We start from the raw sequence: 25,219 nt of genomic DNA, 5'->3' as shown, positions 1-25,219 counted from the left end.
ACGGTCAAAGTTGTTGTTTTCCCACACGCCACAACCTTATTATCAATCGCATACAAACACAACAACTCTTCTTATTATATATATTTACACCCTTGTGACCCTCCACCCGCTCTTTCTCACTGACACACACATTCACACACACCTGTTCCTCCTTGTACCCCATTTACATCGGCCTTCAATCCATTGTACTACTGGCTTCTAAGTAGAATGCCGACCTCAGAATCATCGTTTCTAAGGCAACTCAGTGAAAAAGAAGGCTGGAAATCAACATCCAAGCGATGGGGTGGATACAGTACTTACAATAAAAAAGCTAGCAGCAGCTACAGGGAGTCGCATTTGATGCAGATGGAAGGTGTTGGGATGTACGGAAGTAACGCTGGACGCTCGGGATCTGGTACTACTGGGATGATGGAGAAGAGGAAGAGAGTCATGGTTGTAGTGGATCAATCGTTGCATTCCAAGCATGCTATGTTGTGGGCGCTTACACATGTCGCTAATAAAGGGGATATGCTTACTCTTCTTCAGATTAGCCCTAATTTGAACAAGGAAAGTCAAGGTGGTTCTTCTTCTTCGGCTCCTACAAATCTTTTGGTTACCTCGCTTGGTACCCTCTGCAAGGCCTGTAAACCTGAGGTAAAAATGCTTACGGATCTGCATTATTCTAGATCTTAAACATTTCTGTCACATTGATTTTGGGGATAGTTTTATCTGCGTTACACCAGTTTGGTTGACGGCGACAGATCCTCATTTTTATTTCCCCATTTTGTTTGTGAGCAATATGAGATCTGGACTGAAATCTATGGCGTTTCTGAACATGGTGACTGAATTTGTCCACAGGTGGAAGTGGAAGCATTAGTGATTGAAGGTCCAAAGCTGGCAACAGTTGTGAGCCAAGTGAAGAAGCTAGAGGTGTCGGTGCTTGTTTTGGGTCAAAAGAGTTCTTCATTCCTTCAATGGTTTGTCTCTTCATCTCTCTTTCATCTTCCTCCTACTACATAGTTTTTGTGAGGGTGAATCTATTCCATCCCATCACTGATTTTTGGTGGAAATTATTTATAAAAACAATAATTCATTTGAAATATATTGCACTATATTTTACATCAAAACAAAATATTCTAAAGTATATTCCCTGTTAATGTTTGATTATATACATTTACTTCACAGTATCCCCACATATTAGTATTTTTCAAGTGATTTGATAAATTATATTACTATATCATTTTAACAAAACTAAAATTTCTTATTATCCAAAAGAAATATATCATTAAATAACAAAAAAAAGTTACATTTTCAGCACATTTACTAAAATATCAAAACTAATTTTAATGTAGTAATTAATACAACCAGTATACATTTAAATAAAGTTAAAGTAAATAAGTTATCAAAATTGAGGGACCATTTTGTAGATATGAATGCTTTACACTAGAAAAAGGTTAAATTTGTGAACGATGATGCTCTATTGGTCTATTATTTGATTTATTTCTAACACTTAAATGACGGTGCATTTATTGGAAAGACTTTAATGCAAAAAAAAAAAGTGTAAAATAGTGAAACTGGTAAATTAAAATAATGCATTGATTGAAGTTAATTGAAAAAGAATCGATTTCAATGCAAACTATGATTGTATTTTATTGTTGGAAAGAAATTGGTAAACTATTTATTTAAAAAATAAACCGGGTCAAATCCAATACTTTACAACCTTTTATCTTTATTTTATTAAAAAAAAAAATAGCATCACTTTTTTTAATAAGACTGTCGATATCAAGGAACATCGGTATGTACCTGGTTAATGAGTTTGATTAAAAGTCGAGTTGTATAAATCAACATAAAGAAAAGAAGACATAACTATTTATGAAAAAGCTGACTGAATCTTTTGTCTTGTTAATAATTTCAAAAAAGCGGGAATATACACAGAAGAACATCATTTTGGCGTGTCCTTTATATTGAAAATTTGAATAATAAGTATGCTACTATTTCAAGTAAAAGTAAAGTATATTAGGTATATTGATTGATTATAAAAAAGGTAAAGTTTAAAAGATAATGAAAGTATTTTGGTATTTGTTGTAGCTTGGGAGGGATGAGTAGCACAGAGAGGTTTGTGGAGCAATGTATCAACACGGTGGAATGTTTGACAATAGGAGTCAGGAAGCAGAGCAAAGGGATCGGTGGGTACCTGATTAGCACAAGATGGCGTAAGGATTTTTGGTTATTGGCTTAATTACTTGATTAATTAAGGTCTAATTAATTAAAAGTGTCATAGGTGTAATATGAATGTATGTGTATGTGTATGATGCAGATGTTGATGAACTAATGTAGTGTTAGTACCCAACAAATAAAACTCATGTCATTCCATAAACCGCTAACTATTCTAATTCTATTGTATAATAATTTCAGCCCACAACTGTAATTGTTTTTTTTTTTTTTTTTCTGCTTTTTCAATGCATTTTTTTTCCTAATAACAATGATATGAAACCTGTGGTGTGATTGGCGAGATTTTGTTTTTCTTGTGTTCAAAAATGATTTTCTTTTACTTTTTGGCAACGCCTTTAGGATCAACACTTATTGCTTTTTTTAAAATAAAAAATGAAAACCCACCTCATGCTCCATAGATACCTAACATTGGTTCAAATAAGAGTTTTTACGAGTTATATTTGTACGAAACTATTATGTCTTACAGTGCACGTACACGATTGTTCTAATAAGCGCTTGCTTTAAAAAATAATTCATTAAAAATAATTTTCTCCCTCAACTTATTGAAAACCAATTTTATATTTTTGGAAATAAAGTTTGATAAAAGAAATTACGTACAAAAATATCGTAGTTTCTTAATATTAAGATGACAATGATCTATGCTATTACATGTTTCTTACCATATAAATCATAACCCCTTCAATTCAAATAAATATGTCAAAGACCCGTATCTTGAACAAACCATCAAATATTTAAAGCATGAATTATAACAGATATACCAAAAAACACACATAAAAAACCAATTAAATTAAAAACTCATAAAATATTAGGTCAAATCCATTAACGATGTCAATCCATTTGTTTAATAAAACCACGTACCACAAATGATCCTAATACAAAACAAACAACTCACTAAACTATATATAAACACAGCACCCAAAACCAATATAAATCACGCTCCAACACCAATACTGTTTTTTCGAGCACAAACTCACCTCATACACTACATAACTTGTCGTTAGTATATTTAGAAACAATTCCTCATATATTTCTTTCATGCATGCTTATGTACAATGTACATGTGTGTTTAAGTGTATGTGTATAGGCTACATGTATTTATAAGGGTATATTTGTTTGCTTGTGTATCAGTATATGTTTGTATATACAGTGCTATGTATGTGGGTGGGTATATCATATATGCATATGTTTAGTAGTATGTTTATATGTACACATTTTAAAATCTTTAAAATAGTTATATCCTCATACAATACAATATTGCCACTCACCTTATAACCTCATAAGTCATAACCATACCATGAAGAAGCTTTTAACTATTCTCCTTCATAGATTCCAAATCATCCTCCAAAACTGTATACCTACAAAATTTTATACAACACATGAGTATTACAAACAAAATATGCTATAAAAAACCACCCACTTGATTTTTTTTTCTCATAAACTACATGTGCTCAAAACTACACTATGTCATTTTGATTGGTTTTACAATTCAAGAAAAACCATCAAGAGGGTGATTTTTTACTCAAAACTACGTCGTTTTGAATGATAATGATGTTTGAAACCTTGATTATTCTATCAGCCTGGCCAACAAAAAGCTTTCCCTGCCAATAAAGCAATGCAGTGACAACCGAATCACCAGAAATACTTCCAATTTCTGTCACATCATCATCATCACCAGATAGTTTCTGTACAACAACAGTTTTGTTCCAACCACCACTGAACAACCATTCTCCTTCCATACAAACTGAGAAAATGGAGCTCATGTGTGCTGAAATGGGCTTCAAAGCCACGTCTTTCTTCCATACCTGATCATGCCACACAAAGAATAAAATCAAATTCTTACTTCAATAAGTAAAACATAAATGTGAGTTTGAGAAACAACCTTTATGTATCCGTTTTCATGAGCTGCAACAAGAGTCTGGTTATCAAGAGCAAGAGACGAAATAGAGCCAAAAGGTGATGCTGCTGCTTCTTCCTCCCCCAACACTGCTAAAGGACTGTGATCACTTAAACACCATAACCGAATGCTTCCATCCCAGCTTCCACTGTACAGAACCTCATTACAAACTGCCAATGTGGACACCACTGATTTGTGACCCCTCATACTACATGTCAAACTGTAATCCTGACATTTAATTACAAGAATAATTAATGTAAAAAAAAATAAAAATAGTTCCATATGTGCAAAAGACGTAAATGCCCTTACATGCATTGACCAGGCTTTTATTGTCTTATCCCCGCTGCCTGTATAAAAATATCCAGCTTCAGAAACAGCCAAGGCATGAATACCACTGTAGCGCCAATCTTTTTCCTCATTCAGTCTTTTGAAAGCATTCTCCTCAAATGGAACTTTAATGGCCCACATGAAAATCTCACCTCCATTATCAGCACTTATGCATATTGGAGCTTCTCTGTTTACATAAACTATAGCCATAACCTTATGTTCATGACCCTTGAATGTATGTACATGATTAAGACCCTGTGTTATGTATTTCATTAATCCATCATTTCCATGTATGTATATGTAAATGGTATCATGATGCATACCTGGAGAGACCATACGTTCACTGTTTTATCAAATGAACAGCTGAAAAGAAACCCCCCTACAAAATTATTAAACCAAATCATCTCCACTAAATACTAAACCACATTTTCATGATATTTAAAAATGCCAAAAACATACCTCCAACAGCTAATCCAGATATGCAATCGAGATGACCTTTCAAATCAGTGCATTTTATGGAATTCTCACGAATACCCTCAATGACACCACTCTCCACCACCAAGTCTCCATCTTTAAAACCATTTTTATCAACTTTATCAGGTTTCTTTAATGGCCATGACAAGTCTCCTAGAAGCAAACAGTGACAGGTGCTTTTATTTATCACTTTCTCTTCCAAACTTCTCATTACCTCAAACTTTGGTTTGATAATCAATTCCCTGATGGATTTCCAAAGGTCAGTCACAACTGGTCTAGTCCCAGGGTCCAAACATAGACATTTGTGCAACAGATCCTTCATTAAGACATAGTCTGAACCCAATTTAGTATCTAACAAACCAGAAACTTTATCCAACCATGCCATGTGTAACTCTTCACAATCATCACCATTTTCATTGACTAATGTGAATATATAACTGCACAAGAAGTTTTGTGTCTCCTCACCAAAAGACTTCCCGATTAGAAACAAAAGTAATATGCAAGCTATCGACCATACATCTGAACTATAGCTAATGGTTGACTTGCCAAACTCCAAGTCAATGTCTCTTTTCTTTACAAACTCTGCTAACAACTCTGGGCTAGGAAATGTGTACATTTCCAATCTTTTACTATCTTTATTTTCTGCAAACGATAAGGTCTCTGAGATCATGTTTTGAATTCTATGTCCAACCATGAACACATCGTTTAGGTCGATAAATAGGTGCCCAAAATCATCGATACCAAAGCATGATAATGAAGTACATCCAGTTACTAACTCGGCTTCATGCAATCGACTTATGGTTTCACATAACTCCATACCAATCATGGCGAAACTAGATATGTCATCTTGGATGTCTGATTCAATAACATTCAACAAAGTCGTATGTTTCCTTTCACAGACCAGATATAAATCCCCATTCTCCTCGTTATACCACAACCCATAAGCAGTACAAATTCGATATTCCTTCAAACTTGCGGTTAGAATCAACATCAATTCAGCTAATGCGCCATCCCTCATTTTAAACAAAACCCAGATAGCTTTCGCAAAGTAACTGTAGTTGAATCTGTTCTCGTTACTATGAGTAGAAGAACCTACTTTAAACAGGCTCACCTTTTGATGACTTTTCATCAGACACCTGGAAGACATCGCAGAAGAAGCCTCCGAATTTGTAGCCGTTCCAAGCAAAAACGACTCGTCAAGAGCTACACTCGCGTCTACCGAAATTGTGTCTCGTGGAATGACCCATTCCTTCCAATTATAGTGAAATTCATTAGACCAAAAATTGGGTATGAAGTCTGGCGATGATGATACGGTGGGGGGTTTAGGTTTGGAGTTGAGGCTATCGGGGTTAGATTGGAGAAGAGAGGAGGAGATGCGGAGTAGGTCAATGTTTTTGGGGAGGGCAGAAGGACCTTGTGTTGGGTAGCTGACAAGCTGGGTACAAGCTGGACAGCGTATGGTACGAGGGAAGGGTGGTTTTGGAAGGTCGATCAGGCATGTCTCGCATGTAGAGTGGCCACAGGCGAGGACGCGTGGGATTGTTGATTCGCCGTCGAAGGGCTGGAGGCAGACCGGGCACTCAGGTAACTCCGGCGGGTCCATGGCTTCTTTCAGAGTTCCAGAAGCTCATAAAAAAGTGGTCAAGTTGCGACGATAACCAGAAATCGTTTCAAATAGACAAATACCAACTTTGGTAAAGAGAAGGAGAAAAAATGAAAAATGGAATTACTCCATTTCTTTTTTTCTTTTCTCTTTTATGTTTTTTTTTACGGGCAAATCTCAATTTTTGATTTGATTAGAGTTATTGAAAAATATATTTATCAATTTTAGTTTTATTATCAAAATAATATTTATTATTATTTTCTATTATTTTTCAGTTTTTCTTAATGTTTTTTATTTTTTCTGAAACTACCACCTAGTTTCATCTATAAATATCACGAGACTTGAACTTTCAACCATTAAAAAAAAAAAAAAAAAAAAAAAAAAAATGATACTGCTGGCTAAAAAGCTTTTAGTATTTCTCTTTTTGTTTCAATAGCCAATGTAAAAATGGTAAAACAAAAAAAAACTAACTATATTATTTTATTGATTTTATTTTGGTTTAATACCAGAATTTTAATTGAAATTTCCAATCTTGTTAGTCTTTTTTTTCATCGATTTTTAGATTTCTTCAAATAGAATTAAGGGATTTCTTGGATAATGCCATTGATGGTGGTATTGAGCTGCTGCTTGTTGACTAGTTAGCTACCATAGATTTTAGATCATTTTTAGGCCTATTACCACATTTGTTTTTAACTTGTTTCTTGTCAGAACATTTGTATTTAAAAAGTTTTCTCTAATTGTTCTATTTGGTTGATATCAGTAGATGTAAAATATAGAATGAATTATTTTTAATAAAATTGTTATTGTACGACTAAAATTATTATTGTAAGACTAATTTAGTTGTATGAATTTTATTTCAATGTTATAAGACTAGAATTATTAAAATTTCGATGTTGAAAAAATATTTTAAGTTTGTAAAATCAGTTTATTTTAATTTCGGTTTATTGCAGCAGCCTACAAAAGTTAAAATACAAACAAACTTCTTATTACATGCTGCAGCCGTTTGGTCCATATCTTTTGTTGCAGAGGGTTGTAGATGTGGTCCGTACACTTCATGCGTTTTCACTTAGGGAAAAAAAAACTAATACTATATCTATTTATTTTGTTATTTTGTATCAATTTTCAAGATATAATTCTAAGCTTGCTATTTTGAAGCCAATCATCGTCATTTTGATCAAAACCAAAATTGAACCATTAATATTCGATGAATAATTAAATCATGTGTGTGTATATATATAGTAATTGAATAATTAAATCGTGTGTGTATATATATATATATATATATATATATATATATATATATATATATATATATATACTATTTTGAAGCCTATCATCGTCATTGCAAGTTTTTATGTTTTTTTGTTGTGTATAAGGAAAGTATATGATGGAAAATAGTATTATATATATACTATGAGAACGGGGGATAGACATGAAAGTTTAGAAAATGAAAGTGTGAAAGTGACATTTTACAAAGTTAAAGGTGGAGAGGTGAAAGTAATATTTAAAAAAAGTAAAGGGATGGAATATATCATAAAGGGGTTGTAAGTGACATATTATACAAAGTTGATGAATGAAACATGAAGGGGTGAAAGTGACATTTTACAAAGTTGAATGTGGAGGGGTGAAAGTGATATTTTAAAAAGTAAAGGGATGAAAATCATTATTTTACATAATAGAGGAGTCGCAAGTAACAGATTATACAAAGTTTAGGGATTATATTTGCACTTTATGCATTGACATTCTGCATTAACAATTATAGTATTAGCTACAATGATTTTCTCTATTGAGAGGGTGAAAGTAACACTTTAAAAAAAGGTGAAAATGCATTTTACAAAGTAGAGGGTGGAAAATCGTATTTATATATATTACGGGATAAGCACGGAAGTTTAGAAAACGAAATGGTGAAAGTGATATTTTACAAAGTTAAAAGTGGAGGGATGAAAGTGATATTTTAAAAGTAATGGGATGAAAAATATCATTTTACAAAATAAAGGGGTTGAAAGTGATAGATTACATAAATTTAAGGAATTAAAGTTGCATTTTACGCATTGACATGCTTGTACATTGTGCATTACCACTTACACTACTAACTACAATGAATTTATTTTATAGAGGATAAACACAAAAGTTTAGAAAATGAAGCAGGTGAAAAGTGACATTTTACAAATTTGAAGATGAAGTGGGTAAAAATGATATTTTAAAAAGTAAAGGGATGGAAAATATCATTTTACAAAATAAATGATTTATCCACTTGTACTATTAGCCATAGTGAATTTTACGGGAACGAGGGATAAACACAAAAACTTTTGAAAATAAATGGATGAAAGTGACATTTTACAATGTTGAAAGTAGAGAATGTAAAAGTAATATTTTAAAAAGTAAAGGGATGAAAAATATAATTTACATAATAGAGGTGTTGCAAGTACAAGTGACGGATTATACAAAGTATGATGGGTTTTGAGCACTACAACATCCATATGGTGTACATGCAAACCTAATGCTTCATATTTATGTTTTTCTCAAGTTATACATGCAAATCAAGTTATCCAAAGCATACCCTAACTAGCATGAAATTTTCGGAAATCAAAACATAATACATGTTTAGAAGACTACCTTTTGATTGTAACTTGTAGATCTTGACCTTCAAGAGCCTAGTGTCTCAATTGTTGCACCTCAAATGGACCACAAACACCAAGTAGCAAGTTAGAAGAATATGAGAGAGGTTTTGGAGGCTCGAAATTGGTTGGTATTCCTTCTAGGGTTCAAGTGGCAGATTTTTGGGATCCATGGGGTTTCTTATATAGCTGAGCTACTAGAGTTTCAGATAAAACCATAATCCAATTGCTTAGTCCTCAAGCAGCCAGCATGTGACATCCCCATTTTCACGGCCAGAAAAGACCGGTTTTTCTGTTTATGCTTTATAAAAATCAAAGTACTTCTTTTCATAAAAATGTTGCGGAATTCATTCCCAGAAAAATACAATAAATACGTTATCAAAACATTTTCGAAGAAACGTATTTTATTCATTTTGAAACGTTTGGGATGTCATTGTCAATACAGGAACATAAGCATAAACGGAACTTACATTTATTTACACTAGTGATCTACATCTCTTTAATCTCTCAGTGTAATGTGACTTCGTATCAACACCTGTGATATAAATAAACTGAGTGGGTCAGGTTGGAAAACCTGGTGAGTACATAGGGTTTTCAACCCACAATAATATAATTATTATGTTTAAACAATTAAACAATCAACCCAATTACCCATCCCCATTATCTTCTTTATTCTTAAGGATCTACCCTAAGAATCAGCTATTCCTCGTTCATTTATTCCTAAGGAGTATCCTAAGGAATAGGTACGAATTCCATCGTTGTAAATGACGCATCTGTCAAGCACAACTGCTAGTTCTGTCACTAGGGCGCAACTACCAACATTGTGACATTCTCTATGGGGCGTATCTGCCGAAATAGTCATTTAGGCGCATCTGCCGGGGTTATGAGGTTCTCTATTAGGTTCTTCTACCGGTAGAGTCCTTTAGGCGCATCTGTCGAGTTTTATTGACAATATCGTTTTCGAGAGTCCACTCACAATACATATCAATGGGTTTTTAGAGTACATCGGTGAACACGTCGTTCACAACACCTACAGGTTGCAAGCCTGCTAGTGTTCCACTAGACTGTCTAGAATAGTCCGTAGTTGTCATCCATACTCTGCTGAATGACGGGGCCATCATTTGGGAAAAAGGCTTGTCACATCGTCCACCTCTCACCCTCACCTCACGGTCTATTTCACCTCTCAACTCATCATCCAACTCATATTTCATCTATTACATCTACCCATGTCTTACCCCAAAATTTTCATAGATATAAAATACATATACAGTTTAAATCGTTTAAAACGTGTATAAAATCGTTCACCCAGCATAGATAGCAAGTATTCTGATAATATGCATACATAGCACGTAATTTATAAAATACTTCATATTTATGCGTAAGCTGAAAGGGACCATGCACTCACCTGAAAGGTGGTGACTCAGCACTCGTACAACGCTTCGATACTCTCAAAACAATTTCCTTCGATAAAACCTAGTACCAATACCACTAGGGTTTAGTCTAACGATAATCGCGACAAATTAATAGTATGACTATTATTATTATTATATAAGCGTTAAATAACACTCAATATAACTCATAATAATAGCCCAAATAATTATTTTAAGGACCTAATAACATTCCTATAATTATTTGAAAGCTATATTAAAAGTTGCGTAAGCGTAGCTCACTTACAGCGGATTTTAAAGAAAACCGGAATTTTATTTGGAGCAGCGTTTCGAAACCGAAAGACACTTTTTCTCGGGACTCTGGGAGCCTCGGGGCTTCCTTAGGGTGCTAGGGGTTCACCTAGACTTTAGGGGACTCAAAAGGGGCTAGAGAGAGAAAGTAATTTAGAGAGAGAAGGAGATTTGTGTGAAAAAGTTGGAGACCCTCGCCCCCTTTAATACCCAGCGAGGCCTCGGATTATGCTGGGCATAGTCCTTGGCTACGCTGGGCGTTCCTCGGATAAGGATGCCAGCTTCGCACCAGCTGGCTCGCACCCACTCTCGGACCCGGACAAGATCAAGTACGCCGGGCGTACCCAGCATCGGACGCGGGGCGTAATGCGAGACTTCGTGGCGATCATCAGATGTGAGGCGTGATCAGCAAGCAACGGTCCAGATCATGCCACGTCATCAGGCTTCGCAAATTGCACATTTAACTTTAAAATATTGTAATTTTTGCGTACGATCTCCGTTTTCGACGTTCTTTATATCCACGCGAAGGCGGGAACGTACTCTACAAATTTCGTTTAGACTCCGTCGGCTAATTTTGACTTTATTTTAAAAGTTACATTATTAACAGGCCGGGGCAGGATTGGTCCGTTAAATTCTCATAACTTCTTCACCCGACATCCGTTTTCGCCCATCTTTTTCTCGTTATGCTACTCTTAACGAGATCTTCGATTCTCGTTTAGGTCGTGTCGTCTAAAAACCGCTCGATCTAATATTCGAATTTCGGGCTGTACACTGTTAATGTGAAACTTCGAAAAATCATAACTTCTTCATACGAAGTCAGATTTGGGCGTTCTTTTTATCGATGTTCTTAGTTTAACATACTCTACGATTTTCATTTATATTGCTAAGGCTAAAACTCGCTCTATCGTAAATTCACTATTTACGCTTCCCGGTGTCGTGCCGGTTCCGTCGCGAAACTTCGACGGGTCATAACTTCTTCGTTATAACTCGGATTTCAACGTTCTTTATATGTACGAACACCTTGAGACATATTCTACAACTTGGTTAAGATTATTTATTCTAAATAATCTTTTGTCAAAAATTTGTTTTCGACCCCTATTATCTCTAAGTTAACTAGCCCGGATCTGCGAGCGTTACAATTATCTCCCCTTTAGGATGATTACGTCCCGGAATCATCAACGAAACAGGGCTCGTATAATGACTCCATGCGTCATCTCTTCATCCTAGGTAATAATTATAACTTTTATATTCCTTCAAGTCTATCTCTCAGACTTATTGATTGTAAGCAGTACTCGATCGTGCACCTGCTCTCTACCTCAGGTTAGACTCCAAATTATGACCTACTTTCATGTGATGCACGTTTAGACTCAGGTCTCTTAGAGTCAAATTCCGGAATGGATTATGCCTTCCTTCATGGTCTAATGTGATATAATCACATTTTATCATGTAGCATTTCTAGCTACCAACTTCTTTAACAATCAAGCACGATACTTCTATTGATCGCTTTGATTTCAATCGTTTGGTTTAAGTCGGACGCTACATCAAACTTGGTTCTCTGAACCATGTAACCTACTCACCGTAGTCGGACTCAATGTGATATGACCACTAGGGTCGGAATAACAATCTTCTTAGTTATTACTGAAACAATGGTAACGACATAATTGAATGAAACGAAATCAATTACTAGCTTCTTGGTAACCTTGTGACTTTCCCTGATCCAAGTGTGAGTCTTGTGCTTCCGGTAGTATAGGCCTCTACTACCATTCACATGTACTCATACTCGTCCCAAGTATTGTCCCGCAGTTTTTCCAAGTCCCCATACAAGAAATCACATAAACAGCTTAACACATCAAATATCAAAACGAAGGTTTTTATTATTCCTTAAAACTATTACATAGGTGTTCAATTTCACCCTAGACTATGCCTCTAATAGGCTACATCATATGAATTTATGGCTACCTCATAACTCGACCTTCGGATGTCAAGCCTTCACTCCTGAATCCTTGCATTGTCATTTGCTTCGTCAAGGATCATTTGAAATGCTCTCGCCTTTGGATTTGGCGGCACATTTGGCTTTGTAGCCCCCTCTCTCGTTGGGCAGTCTTGCTTGAAGTGCCCTTCCTCGTTACATCCGTAACACACCCTTTTGTTGAATGTACACTCGTTGGCATAATGCCCATGCTTCCCACACTTGAAACAAGTCACCTCCTCCCCGCATTTTCCAGAGTGTTTCTTTTTGCACTTATCTCACCACCTTGCTTCACCTCTTTCTCCTCCTCCAAGCTTTGATAATTTTCTCTCCTTGTTGGACCTTGAAGATCCTTCAAACTTCCGCTTCTCTCCTGCCTTATCTTTTTCTAGACCCTTTTCTCTTATCTGGGTCTCTACGTTCTTAGCTGCCCTAACAGCTGTTTTCAAGCTAATTGCCATTTTGACCATTGGGCCAAAGTCAGTGGGCAATTCGTTAGCAAATCTATGAATCTTGGAGAGTTCAGTAGGAACCAAGTATGGAAATAGCTTCATCCTCTTGGTAAATGTGGTGGCGTACTCATCAACACTCATCTTCCTTTTCTTCAGGTTCTGAAACTCGTTGTTTAGGTCTATCAGATAGTCTAACCTCATAGCCTACTTCCAAAGTATGATTGATTGTGGATAATTCGAATAATCTTATTATTCTGGAAGTCAAAACATGCAAAATGAAACAATAGTAAATAATTGACACAAGATAGTAACTTTACTCATAAATAAAACTCCTTTATTCAATCATCAAATGTCAATTACATTTTATCTATTACAAGAATCTAAATAGCTATCTAATCACTAAAACCAATATCGTCCTTCAGACCAATGCTCCTTGCATGCTGTAAGTGCTTAACCCTGCTCAGACCCTTTATACGGTGATCTGTTGGGTTCTCTTCTAAGGATACCCTCTTTACTACGAGGAGTCCCTCTTCTACCCGATGTTTGATGAAGTGGTATTTTCTATTGATGTGTCTGGATCTCCCATGATCCCTTGGTTCCTTGGTCAAGGCAACCACTCCTTCGTTATCGCATAAAATCTCCATAGGCTCATTTATGGTTGGTATAACTCCAAGGTCTCCGATGAAGTTCTTCAATCATATCGCCTCCTTCGATGCTTCGCTTGCTGCTATGTACTCTGATTCTCACGTTAAATCAGCTACAATCTTCTGCTTGGAACTTTTCCAAGTTATTGCTCCTCCATTAAGGGTAAATACCCATCCCGACTGAAAGCGGAAGTTATCTATGTCGGTCTGAAAACTGGCGTCATTGTACCCTGTCACTATCAGGTCTCCATTTCTACCAAGTACAAGGACCCAGTCCTTCGTCCTTCGTAGATACTTAAGAATGTTCTTTATTGCTATCCAGTGAGCTCTACCAGGGTTCCCTTGATATTGGTTGACCATGCTCAAAGCAAAATCCACATCACAACGAGTACATGTCATAACATACATGATCGAGCCAACGGCGGAAGCATATGGTACTCGACTCATTTCTGCTATCTCAGCATCGATACTCGGGCTTTAAGTCTTGCTCAACTTGGTATTGCTTTGGATTGGTAACTCCCCATTCTTGGAATTCTCCATGCTAAAACGTTTCAACACTTTACAGGTAATTACTTTGACTAAGTGCTATTAGTCTCTTGCTCCTATTTCTCAATATCTTTATCCCAAGAATATAAGCAGCCTCTGCGAGGTCCTTCATAGCAAAACACTTCCCAAGCCAAGACTTAACCTCCTGCAAGGTTGGGACGTCATTTCCTATGAGTAGTATGTCATCCATATACAATACCAAGAAGCTAAATATACTCCCACTAGCTTTGACATATACGCAAGACTCATCTTCGCTTCTCAAAAAACCAAACTCTTTGTCTTTCTCATCGAAACAAATATTCCATCTGCGAGATGCTTGTTTCAATCCGTAGATGGATTTCTCAAGCTTACATACTCTATTCGGGTACTTTGCATCCAAAAAACCCTGTGACTAATTCATGTAAACATCCTCAGCCAACTTTCCATTAAGGAAAGCGATTTTGACGTCTATCGGCCATACTTCATAATCATGAAACGCAGCCATGGCTAGCATAACCCTTATAGACTTGATCTTGGCCACTGGTGAGAAGGTCTCATCATAGTCAACCCCATGATTTTGAGCAAAGCCCTTCGCAACCAATCGTTCCTTGAACGTATGCACTTTCCCATCCATGTCGGTCTTCTTCTTGAAGATCCACTTGCACCCGACCGTCTTAAGACCTGGTACATTGTCAACCAAGTTCCGAACTTAATTGTCATACATTGACTGAATCTCGTTGTCCATCGCCTCTTTCCACTTTGCAGACTCCGAGCCTGCCATGGCTTCCTTGTAGTTGTTAGGTTCATCCATATTTATTAGTGTACTATCACTAATAAACGTATCACCCTTAGCAGTTATATGGAATCCATATAATACGGGCGAAACACTAAATCTACTGGAACGTCTAAGATGTAAGTACCCGTCAATCGGTTCAATAGGAGTTTCCTCCTCGGGTTGATCGCTAGTGTTTGAGATTCCTTCGTCACTTGATTCTTGAAGCTCTTCAAGGTCAATTTCCCTCCCACTGTCCTCTTGGCATATGAGTTCTCTCTCTCTCTCGGAAAACCCCTCCCCTCGCAACGAAGACAACATTGTCACTCGGTCTATAGAAGAGATATCCAAAGGACTTATGCGGGTAGCCGATGAAAATACATCGCTCACTACGAGGTTCAAGTTTTTCGTGAGTCTCGTCTTACGAAAGCCTCACAACCCTAAACCTTGATATGTGCCAATGAGGGAAATTTCTATATTCACATCTCGTGAGGTGTTTTGGCAACCTTCTTAGTTGGGACTAGATTAAGGATATGGGTGGCAGTCTCTAAGGAATACCCCCAAAATGATATATGCAACGAAGCTTGACTCATCATGGAACAAACCATGTCCAACAAGTTTCGATTGCGCCTCTCAGCCACACCATTCAACTGTGATGTCCTAGGCGGCGTCAGTTGTGAAATAATTCCACATTCCTTAAGATAGTCATGGAACTCGATACTAAGATACTCACCACCTCGATCAGATCGGAGCATCTTTATCTTCGTGCTCAATAGATTCTCCACTTCTTGCTTAAACTCTTTGAACTTTTCAAAAGTTTCTGACTTATGCTTTATTAAGTAGATATACCCATATCCACTATAATCATCGGTAAAAGTCACATAGAATCGGTTTGCATCCCTTGTGGTGGATCTAAAGGGCACACACACATCGGTGTGTATGAGATCAAATAATCTCTCACCCCTTTCACAAGTGCTAGTGAAGGGTGACTTAGTCATCTTCCCAAGCAAACAAGACTCGCACGTGTCATCGGACCTAAGGTCAAATGACTCCAATACTCCATCCTTTTGGAGTTGGGCTATGCGCTTCTTATTAACATGTCCAAGACGACCATGCCACAAGCATGCTTTGTCCAAACCACTGGATGAATCAATATTCAATACATTATTTCCTAAGTTGTCTACAACCATCACCGTTTCATATATAACAATACAAGGTAATGCTTCAAAATAGAAAGTACCATTAAAGAAAGCATTAATAGAACGAATTTCATTATTAAACGAAAATCACATCATGTGTCAAGGACCCAAGAACTAGCATGTGATGAGTTATTGGATTGAATAATATATATACCTACGAAGGTGGGCTTTATCTTCTCATCCTTGATGTCTTGCAGATACTTCGGGCAGCTTCGTTTCCAATGCTCCTTTTCATGGAAGTGAAAGCACTCTGCATCCTTTGGATTAGAAGAAGGCGCAGCAGAACCACCTTTGCTTCCACTAGAAGAGGATCCATCATGGGACTTTCCCTTGTGGCTCTTAGAAGGAGACTTAATATTCTTCCCTTTCCCTTGTCCAATAGACAAGATAGGGGCAGCAGCGGTAGAAGTAGTGCGACAACTTTGCCTTTCAACCCGGTTTCAACAACTCTTAACAACCCTTGAAGCTTGTTCAAGGTCACTTCATCCTTGTTCATATGACAAGTCATCTTGAACTGCTCATAACAAAGAGTTAAATAGTGGAGGGTAATATCAATGGCCAGCTCTTCATCGATGTTGGCATTCAACTTGAGCAAACGATTCACGTATCTTCGCATCCTTTGCAAGTGGGTTGTGATGGACTCTCCATCCTTCATTTTGGTTGTGATTAACGAGGCAACTATCTCGTACCTTTCTTGACGTGCACTTTGATGGTACTTTTCCATCAAATCTTGGTGCATGTCATAAGGCCAATAGTCCTCATATAACTTTTGAAGCTCAGGAGTCATAGTGGCTACCATAATGCATCTTTGCATCGAGCCCTATACTCGGTCATTTATTCGGGAGCAACAGTGTTTTCATTTATCTCGACGAGTTCCTTGTCGAGAATGTCTTCCTTGTCCTCGTACCTTAGGGTCATGCGAATGTTGCGAATCCAATCGTTGAAATTGGATCCATCAAATGTGACCCTCCCACAAATGCCCGAAAGAGAAAGTGGGTTCGAGGAGTTGGTTTTAGAGGAGTTTGAGCCTGACATCTGAAAAAGAAAAAAGACAAAGTTTAGATTAGATAAGAATCCTTAATATAACACCCAAATGAAATATTAAGGCTAGGACCCAACACAATATTCTACAATTCGGAAAAGGGATGTCGTAATCCAATTGCAAAATATTTGAAGGTAGGTAAATGACGATTTACTAATTTCCACCATGAAAAACAAAAAAGAACATCAAGTTATAAATGAATTGAAATTCCTAGACCCTTTGAGATTCATTAGAGTTTTCAATGGCATGATTCAATCTTGATTATGCCCTTCAAGTTTGTGACTGGGATACCGAGGATCACAAACAAGGTGTGAATAACCATGCAAATGTGCTCGGTACTCTCGATGTCATTTATCACCTAATCAATGTGTCGGCTAACCACACACGCTCCATTGATCTATGATAAACATCGAGCTACCCTTTGCCACCCTTGTTAGTCCAAGTTAGTGTCGGTTAACCACACACGCTCCACTAACGACTTGGCAAGGTGCAAAGTGCAATTTCATGGAATAACATGATTTCACATTTTACCTAAAGTAACTAAGATTGAGAATTTCTGAAAAAACGTTTAGTTACTTTATAATAATCATTATACTTATTAATGTGGAATTATTTGTCATATCCTACCCGTTCGGCTAACGACCCTCAATCAATCAAGGAAGTGGTGGGTGAGAGTGGACACCCATTCAACCGTCATTTTATAGGCAATTTCCTTATACCCCCCTTATAGATCGGCTTCGTGAATGAAGCCTACTAACGGTAAGACCGACTTATCTTACACACACACACACACACACACATATATATATATATATATATATATATATATATATATATATATATATATATATATAAGTAAGCTTGTAATATTATAATAGTATAAGGGTTGTATTTTAACTTTTAAAACACTAGGGTTTAGAATTTAATATTTCAAAATTAAAAACTTTTTAATCAAATTTTAAATTCCAAAACTTGATGGCAAGTTTTGAAACTTTTCAAAACTTTCTAGATCAAATTTTAAAAACAAATAAAATAATCATATAATTTTATATTTTACCAATTTGACCTAATCTAACTTTATTTGGCAAGATAATTACAATTCAAAATTTACAAATAATTGGTTTATCATATAATCTAGTAATTATCTTAAATTTTGACCATTATCTTCCAATTAGATTAGGATATCAATTACCATAATGTAAAAATCGGATTTTGATAGAAAAAGTGGTTTATGGTAATTATCCAAATCTAATTTAAGCTCAAATTCCAAAAATCCTACAGTCAGACGAGTAAACTCGTCGAGTTAGGCTTTGGACTCGTCGAGTTCATCAGTCAGGGGCCAAAAGTCGATTTCATTTAGCTTTGAACAATTGAACATATCATCAAATACAACAAAAAAACAACCTAAGCTCTGATACCACTAATGAGTTTTGAGCACTACAACATCCCTATGGTGTATATGCAACCCTAATGCTTCAGATCTATGTTTTTCTCAAGTTATACATGAAAATCAAATTATCCAAAGCATAAACCCTAACTAGCATGCAATTTTCGGAAATCAAAACATAATACATGTTTATAAGACTACCTTTTGATTGTAACTTGTAGATCTTGACCTTCAAGAGCCTAGTGTCTCAATTGTTGCACCTCAAACGGATCACAAACACCAAGTAGCAAGTTGGAAGAATATTATAGAGGTTTTGGAGGCTCAAAATCGGTTGGTATTCCTTCTAGGGTTCAAGTGGCCGATTTTAGGGATCCATGGGGTTCCTTATATAGCTAACCTACTACGGTTTCAGGTAAAACCCTAATCTAGTTGCTCAGTCCTCAAACAACCCACATGATCCTTCCAGAAGGCCCTATGGACGAAATCTATGTGGACTCCCTCATAGAATTCGTCCGCCCCTTCCTTAGGGATCCATAAGCCTAACTTTTCAATTATCTTATAATTACAATATCAGTCCCCTTAATTCAATTAGTCTCTTTTGATTACCAAATTAATTCCAAATTAATTTCTAATCAACATTAATTAAATAATATGATTTCTCAATTAATAAATTATTCTTATAATATATTAATAAATCACAATTAACCTCTTTCTCCATTATTCATCCAACCAAGTTGCTACGGTGAATGTAACCCAAAAGGACCATGCTATTATCGAGTCAAGTACATACCAATTATAGTTATAAGCTTAGACACCTAATCCAACAAAGTAAGGGTTGCAAGTGACGAATTATACAAAGTTAACAGATTAAACATGAACTTCCTACATTAAACACTTGTACATTATGCGTAAAATCATGAACTTTTAGCTATATATTTATTACTCAAATGACACAATTTGATTTTTGTATATATTTATAATTAAAAGAATAGTTAAAAGTTAAAACTTCTGTCCTAATTTCACCAAAATTTTCATTATATAGACTTTCAAAATAAATCCTTACTATTTGGGACTTGTTATATTCAACACCTCGTCTATTCAAATCTTCATAAGTTACCTTACTAGCCATCATTTTCTACCATTTTTTTCCATATTAGTCCACTTTTAAGTTTCAATATTGTAACGTTTACAAATACAAAAAAACCTACATGAGATTATCTCCTAACCATTTATGTTCCTATTGATATGTTTGTTGGATTAATGTCTAAGTCCATAACTATTTTGGTATGTACTTGACCCGATGGTGCATGGTCCTTTTGGGTTGCCTTCACACTGGTGACTATACAGGATGATTGTTAAGGAGAGAGGCTGGTTTATTGTTAAGAATAATAAATTAGGGTATAAATATGATTTGTTAATATATTATATGAATAATATATTAATTTGGAATCATATTATTAATTAGTATTTAATCATAAATTAATTTAGAATTAATTTTGGGATTAAAGGAACTGACTGAAAGTGTAGGGGCTATTTTGTAATTATTCAATAGTTGAGGCTTTGGGACATTGGATCACCTTTATTAAGCCTTGAATGAAAATCCTAGAAGGATCTAAAAGTTTTCGTCCAAGGGCTTAAGGAAAGGAGTCCATGGACTTGCTTAGGCCCTAAGCTAAGGGATTAGGGTTTACACCTTGAAACCCTAGTTAGCCTTAAGTATAAATAGCACCCTAAGGCACTAAGATTTCGTCCAAGCTTTGGGGAACCCTAAAAGGGACGAAATCTAGGGTAAGATACCCTTCTCTCCTCTCTCCCATATTCATCCTTTCACCTAGTGTGTTTGTGAGCCATTAGAGGTACTACACGTGTGGTACTTGCTTTCAAGGGCTAAGGAAATTCAAGGAACTAGTTGTTATTGCTATATAACAACAAAAGGTATGTATTCTATTTTATATATGAATTTCGAAAATAATAGTAGCATGCCAGGTTTCTTTTTGTGCTCATAAAGTTGTATAACTAATAGTGAAAACATAGATCCAACTCTAGGGTTGCATGCACACATAGGATTGTTTGTATAAATCCCATTAGTGGTATCAGAGCCATTGGTTTTTGTTTTCAATTAGCTTTATTCAAATGTATGAACTTTGACATATTAAGGTTTATGGCTAATAAACCCTGGAGGCTTGATTTTCGAAATTAGGGTTTCTAAACCCTAGATTTCGAAATTTTTTGGTAAGATTTCCTAAACCTTTTTCTTTGGCCCCAAGATTTCGATTTTAGGGTTGTCTAACCCTAGAATTTCGAAATTGCCTCTTTCCCCATGATTAGATCCTAAATTTTAGGGATTTGGATATTGCCATATCTTGTAATTATCCTTTAAATGTTTAAATTTGGTACTTAAAGATTTTGAATATCCCATCCCATAATTTCGAATTCTAGGGGATTTAAGGGATTAGGTTAAATTAATTGTTTAATTTAAAAGATATCCTTACCAAAGTAAAAGATAATTGTCTAATTAGATAATCATTTCCTTATGTGATAAACTTGATTTATTTGAATTATTTGATAGATTATCTTGCAAGAAATTGAATTAGGTCATATTTAGATAATTACTAATTAATTGGTTAATTATCATTATTTGTAATTTGATCTAGAATGTTCTTGCTTATGTTTTGAAAAGTTTCAAAACTTGCCCTCAAGTTTTGGAATTTAAATTGTTTGATTAAAAGGTTTAATTTTGAAAAAGTCTAAATTCTAAAACCCTAATTTTGAAAAGTTCAAATTACACCCTTATGGTTTTATTAAATTAATTAAGTGTATGATTAAAAGAAAGTTAATAAATCCATAATGATATGGTTTATATTTAATTAAATTAAAAGTGTAATTTATAAAATTAAACCACCTAGTATTTTAAAAGTGTAAAATACACACTTATACTATGTATAACATTAAAAGTCTAATATTATATATGTATAACTTAAATGCTAGTCTTACCGTTAGTAGGCCTCATTCACGAAGCCGATCTATGAGGGGGGCATAAGGTTATGGCCTATAAAATGGCCATTTAATGGGTGTCCACTCTCACCCACCGTTTCCTTGATTGGTGGAGGGTCGTTAGCCGAACGGGTAGGATAGGGCAAACTCTTTCCATTAAAAGTATAATGAAGTAAAAAAGTAACTAAATGCTTTTACAAAATTCCCAATCTTAGTTACTTTAGGCAAAAGTGAATTGATGCAATTCCGTGAAATTACACTTTGTGCCCTTGCAAAGACGTTAGTGGAGCGCGTGTGGTTAACCGGCACACTAAATGGTTCTAAGCAAAGGTTGACTCAATGTTTGTCATAGTTCGGTGGAGCGTGTGTGGTTAACCGGCACATCGAATAGGTGACTGTAACATTGGGGGCACCATGTAAGTTTGCATGGTTATTCACACCCTGTTTTGTGATCCTCGGCATCCCAGTCACAAATCGAGGGGCATATCGAGATTTAAACATGCCATTGAAATGTTCAATGAATCTCAAAAGATCTAGGAATTTTCAATAGATTTAAAACTTAAATTTCTTTTTCGTTTTTCATGGTGGAAATTGGTAAATCGTCATTTACCTACCTTCAAATATTCTGCAACTAGATTACAGCATCCATCTTCTAGGTTGTAGAGTATTGTGTTGGATCCTAGCCTTGATGTTTCATTTGGGTGTCACATCAAGGATTCTAATCAACTTAACTTGAATTTTCTCCCGTTTTTTAGATGTCTAGTTATGACAATCATGGTCTTCCTAAATCCCATGGAACAAGCTTTCCACATGAAGATGATATTCCATGATTCGATCGGGGAACAAGATATCATGCTTCACTTCCTCCACCTCCTCCAATTATTCTCCCTAACACACAAGTTTGAAGACTTGAAAAGTTCAAGCTCACTCAAGCCATTTTGGCAAGTAAACATAAAGAAGGAAAGTCAGTATGTGCACACGTCCTAGAGATGAAGTCGCACATTGGTAGGTTAAGAATGTTGGGATCCTTCAGTCACTTCCTAACTAATATAGTAGTTCGTAAGAGAGTACTATATGATGAACCACGACGTGACCCTTATAGATCTCACCTACATGCTTATTGCTGTTGAATCAACAATGGTTTGGCGCACTGGAAAAGCAAAGTTGATTGGTGAATCTGCCTTCCATACCTCTATGGATATAGGCAATGGCAACGAAAGGCATCCCATGATCGAAAAGTTTGATCATAAGAGAAAGGAAAAGTCTGAAGTAGTTCCATGTGCTATTCCAAAAGAGTCAATTTTCTTTTATTGCCAAGAGAATGGGCATTGGAGACGAAGCTGCCCTATTTACCTAAGAGATCTAAGAGATGGGAGAGTCAAAACGTATGGCTCTGCTTTAGGTAAAATCCATTAACTGACTCTTTTAAGTTCCTATTCTAGATTCTTAATACATGATGTGATAAGATTACATTTTGATGTTTTGTAGGATCAAAGAAAAGAGAGGAAGCTTAAGGGAAGAAGTGAGCTGAATCTAATCGTGAATAAATGAATTTCGATCGCATTGCTTGAAGATTAGATTCTTAAGCTACTACTTGGAGTCAGAATAGATTGCTTAGGAATATGTAACAACATAGTTTTTCAGTTTAATTGCATTGTAAGGACAAATTTTTCCGCAATAAAATAAAATTTGATTTTATATTATTTATTTATCCTTGCAATGGCGTGTATGAAAAATTAATGTTTGTAAGTTTCTATTATTAGCAATAATGGATTTGATTCTTAATTATATTATTTGTGGAAAGGTCAAGAATTTACCAGATAGGAAAAGTTTCTCATCGCCCAAGTTTCAATTGGACAGAAACTTGGAATCATACAACTTGCTTGCGTGATGAATGGGAGACTTCATATTTGGAAATTAGACTAATTTTTTGACAAAGTGTCAATTGAAGGACTAGGAGATCGAGTACACTAGGTCATACGTTGATCAAGTCTACCACAAGAGTGACAAAGATATTTGTCATGATTTACTAAAGTTTAGTGAATATGGTTATACTTATAAGATTGAGTATAATTCTGAGTTGATAGAAAGAGTTTCGCTCAATAGCAGAACGGATAAGAAGAATCAAGTAGGCAGAAAGATAAAAGTTTCTCTATTCTAAGAAGAAGGGAGAGTACCTTTTATTATGTTTTATGATAAGTCTTAATGATTAAGAACCAATCTCAATTGATCCTCTAAATGAGTCTTAGTGCAATTGTATGTCTGAGAAGAGGAATCAAGAATTGAAGAAATGGTTAAATCAAGAAGTCAATCATACTTCGTTCCAATATCAAGTCTTCAAGTTAAGATTGTGAATTGAGTGACAAGTCTCAAGAAGGTTTATAACATTCATCAAATGTGGAGTTTGGAAAAGGTTTTCTTATTCTTGCACATTTGAAATTGGAAAGTTGTGATGTCTTGGATAAGAGACCAACTAGGACCAATTTTGTGAAGTGTTTTGTCTTGATAAAAGCTACACTAACTCTTGAATATTTGTTTGTCAAGAAATGTTTATTGACAAGAGAATCTTATATGTAAAGGAGTCAGTGGGAGTATAAATGTCTTGAAAGGTTTCAAGAACAAATCAAGAATAAACCTTATCGATCATCACAAGCACACGAATTGAGGTTTACAACATATCGTGTTGACATTATTTTGTTTCTGTGTCATTCCAATTGAGTTAATTATGCATGTGAGTTCTATGAGTTCTCATTTGAACGCATAAAAGGCAAGCACCTTGATTAATGAAAAGTACATTGATATGAAATGGTGACTTGCTTAACTACTTGGAAGACATGGTGGGCACTCGTGTTACCATAATGCAAGAAATCAAGATTGAGAAAGTTCGGTCCATATGAGTTTGGATTTGTCGCAAACTTTGGTTTTGGCAAATTCGCATGGACAGGAACTCATACACCATAAAATCTAAGTGTCATAAGATTAACTCCATCATGAAAATGACTGTGAGGAAATGTTTTCACTAAGAGAGATTTTAAGAAGATAGTGACTGTGAAATTGTATTCTCGAATTCGATTATGGTTACGGTATCCCTTTCCATAATTCGAATTGTGAGATTTGGCAATTAGTCTGAATTGTTTAGACACACATATGAGCTATCTAAGGCAAATGTGTATAAGTTTGAGAAGCTTAGATAAAGGATTATCAAAGCATTAGGTATTAGAAATATGAACTTAAGAAATTCAATAGGTATTGTTTTCTGGAAGTTAAGCTGTTTTCTGAATACATGTCAAAGCTAGTGGGAGCATAAGTGTTATGCTTATATGATAATAATCATCATGATATTGGGAGCATAAATGTTATGCTTGTATGATTATTAAGGCAAGTATTGCAGGTTAGCAATATTAATTATAGAAAACAAAAGTTATACTT

General features: G+C 35.6%; 2 protein-coding genes across 2 annotated transcripts; one reads left to right on the top strand and one right to left on the bottom strand.

The window, feature by feature from the left end:
* The first annotated feature begins 78 nt into the window (after window positions 1-78).
* LOC145102046 (Adenine nucleotide alpha hydrolases-like superfamily protein) lies at window positions 79-2,401 on the top strand. The gene is made up of 3 exons (XM_079039409.1): window positions 79-633; window positions 838-956; window positions 2,068-2,401. Exons 1-3 carry the CDS (start codon window positions 208-210, stop codon window positions 2,216-2,218), a joined length of 696 nt encoding a protein of 231 aa, XP_078895535.1. The 5' UTR covers window positions 79-207; the 3' UTR covers window positions 2,219-2,401.
* Window positions 2,402-2,980: 579 nt separating this feature from the next.
* LOC145101966 (zinc ion binding protein) lies at window positions 2,981-6,598 on the bottom strand. Its single transcript, XM_079039309.1, has 6 exons — window positions 4,892-6,598; window positions 4,756-4,811; window positions 4,415-4,687; window positions 4,091-4,333; window positions 3,771-4,013; window positions 2,981-3,566 (listed from the first exon to the last, which is right to left on the bottom strand). Exons 1-6 carry the CDS (start codon window positions 6,507-6,509, stop codon window positions 3,546-3,548), a joined length of 2,454 nt encoding a protein of 817 aa, XP_078895435.1. The 5' UTR covers window positions 6,510-6,598; the 3' UTR covers window positions 2,981-3,545.
* Between the last annotated feature and the right edge of the window lie 18,621 nt (window positions 6,599-25,219).

Source organism: Lactuca serriola, chromosome 1 (genome assembly GCF_051521515.1).
Source record: "Lactuca serriola cultivar US96UC23 chromosome 1, Lser_US96UC23_V15, whole genome shotgun sequence".
NCBI classification, from domain to species: Eukaryota; Viridiplantae; Streptophyta; class Magnoliopsida; order Asterales; family Asteraceae; genus Lactuca; species Lactuca serriola.
Note: the sequence above shows the minus strand (reverse complement) of the source record. Positions and strands in the feature narration are given on the sequence as shown.

What these genes read in the sequence shown, in the direction of transcription:
- LOC145102046 (XM_079039409.1), top strand. Translation starts at nt 208, where the DNA reads ATGCCGACCTCAGAATCATCGTTTCTAAGGCAACTCAGTGAAAAAGAA. An exon ending in GCAAGGCCTGTAAACCTGAG is followed by an intron (nt 634 to 837) that starts GTAAAAATGCTT and finishes ATTTGTCCACAG; the next exon opens with GTGGAAGTGGAAGCATTAGT. An exon ending in AGTTCTTCATTCCTTCAATG is followed by an intron (nt 957 to 2,067) that starts GTTTGTCTCTTC and finishes TATTTGTTGTAG; the next exon opens with CTTGGGAGGGATGAGTAGCA.
- LOC145101966 (XM_079039309.1), bottom strand. Translation starts at nt 6,509, where the DNA reads ATGGACCCGCCGGAGTTACCTGAGTGCCCGGTCTGCCTCCAGCCCTTC. An exon ending in TAAAAGCCTGGTCAATGCAT is followed by an intron (nt 4,334 to 4,414) that starts GTAAGGGCATTT and finishes ATTAAATGTCAG; the next exon opens with GATTACAGTTTGACATGTAG. An exon ending in AGGCTGATAGAATAATCAAG is followed by an intron (nt 3,567 to 3,770) that starts GTTTCAAACATC and finishes AAAATTTTGTAG; the next exon opens with GTATACAGTTTTGGAGGATG.